Here is a 1622-nt window from a genome sequence, read left to right on the forward strand (position 1 = left end):
GGGTAGATAAAGGTGCTTCATTGCCAAAAGCAAAAGTCTCCCTTTAAGTCATGTGGGGCAGAGCACATGTAGGAGACGCGTTTCACCTGGAAAACAAAGAAGGTTTCACCTGGAAAACAAAGAAGAGCACACAATGCCTCTCAATTAAACAAGAGATGTTGCACATTCCTGAGCACAGGATAAACCTGTAGCACCACATCTCTCTGGATGCACAAGGTGTCTCCTGATCAGAAATGGGTGGTGCGCAAATAAGCACAAACACACACATTGTAATACTGTAAATAATTGTATGTAGGAAAGCAACATATTCAAATCCACTTACCAAGATTGAGCAGGTGACCCCAATCACAAAACAGATCATAAATCCCTTCACTCGTGTACCCCAACCCAAAGTAGATGCTTCATTCGCTGCCTGAACCAAGTAAAGTCAATCAGTGAGGAGCCACAGGTTCACATGAGAGAGAAGATGCATTGATTTAGGAATATACTTTACATTAAATTAGATTCGTTTACCTTCATATATTTGACACTTTAATGGGTAAATCACAAATTATTATTATGTTTATATCATAATGACAGTGGATTAAATGTTTAAATATTAGTCTATAATATCAATTTATACTACATTTGATCAATTCGGTTTTTTACCTGCAAGATGTTGCCATTTTCGTTGGGTCCATCCGTTCCGCTCAAAACTGATTTAAGTTTGTCCATGACTTTTAACGCGTTGGCTGAGCGCAGTAAGTCAGGATGAGGATCGGATGTTTGATTTCTGTTGCTTCCCGGTGTGACGATATGAATCACGGAGCAGAAATAAGAAGGTCCGGAAGCATACTGCCAAGAGCGCTTCGCAAACCACGCCCCAGTGGGCGGAGCTAGGAGTGTTGGTCGTGCACTTGGACACATCATCACGGAGACTCTGGCCGGTCGAGAGGATTAAAACCGTAATGTATCAAGGCTAAATTATGACTGACTGATCTACAAATAATAATGAGCAGTTATTTATGACGCAAGTTTGTTTGTAGATTAGTCAGTTGGCAGTCGCCTGCACTGTTGGCTGCCATGTCAAACAAGCCCAAGGCCTCTCATTTTACAATGGGTCTGTGATGGTTCTGTGTAGTTATGATAGTATATTTGAGACAAGTGTATTGCAGTGAATTTGGTCAATGACTTAATAATTAAAATACTGTATCGTTGAGTAACAAACAGGGAAACAATGAGTCCCAGACAGTTCTCAATAGAACGTGTTAATCTGCCTAAGTGTGGTGCTGGTTCTTCGGATTAATTAGTGACCAGAGCAAGTTGGAAGACTGTCAACTGACTGATCTACAAGTCACCTGGCATCATAAATAACTACTCATTATTATGTGTAGACCAGTCAGTCAGTCAGTCACAATTTACCCATGATACACTACGGTTGTGATGCTCTCCAACATGGCCAATAGGTTCTCACTTCAGAGGATTACCCATGATACACTACGGTTATGATGCTCTCCAACATGGCCAATAGGTTCTCACTTCAGAGGATTACCCATGATACACTACGGTTGTGATGCTCTCCAACATGGCCAATAGGTTGTCACTTCAGAGGATTACCCATGATACACTACGGTTGTGATGCT

The 1622-nt window shown here is 41.4% G+C and overlaps 2 protein-coding genes across 2 annotated transcripts in view; both read right to left on the bottom strand.

Moving 5' to 3' along the window:
* sft2d2a (SFT2 domain containing 2a) overlaps nucleotides 1–824 on the bottom strand; it is a 3293-nt gene extending 2469 nt beyond the window's left edge. The window contains exons 1-2 of the mRNA XM_024140004.2: nucleotides 649–824; nucleotides 323–412 (exon numbers count right to left, since the gene is read on the bottom strand). Of these exons, the coding sequence (XP_023995772.1) occupies nucleotides 323–412; nucleotides 649–714 (156 nt within the window). The 5' untranslated portion in view covers nucleotides 715–824. The remainder of the gene's footprint in view (nucleotides 1–322; nucleotides 413–648) is intronic.
* Nucleotides 1–1622, bottom strand: part of tmem45a (transmembrane protein 45a) — a 124224-nt gene that overhangs the window by 45738 nt on the left and 76864 nt on the right. The window lies entirely within an intron of this gene.

The sequence above is a fragment of the Salvelinus sp. IW2-2015 genome, unplaced genomic scaffold, assembly GCF_002910315.2.
Source record: "Salvelinus sp. IW2-2015 unplaced genomic scaffold, ASM291031v2 Un_scaffold1980, whole genome shotgun sequence".
NCBI classification, from domain to species: domain Eukaryota; kingdom Metazoa; phylum Chordata; class Actinopteri; order Salmoniformes; family Salmonidae; genus Salvelinus; species Salvelinus sp. IW2-2015.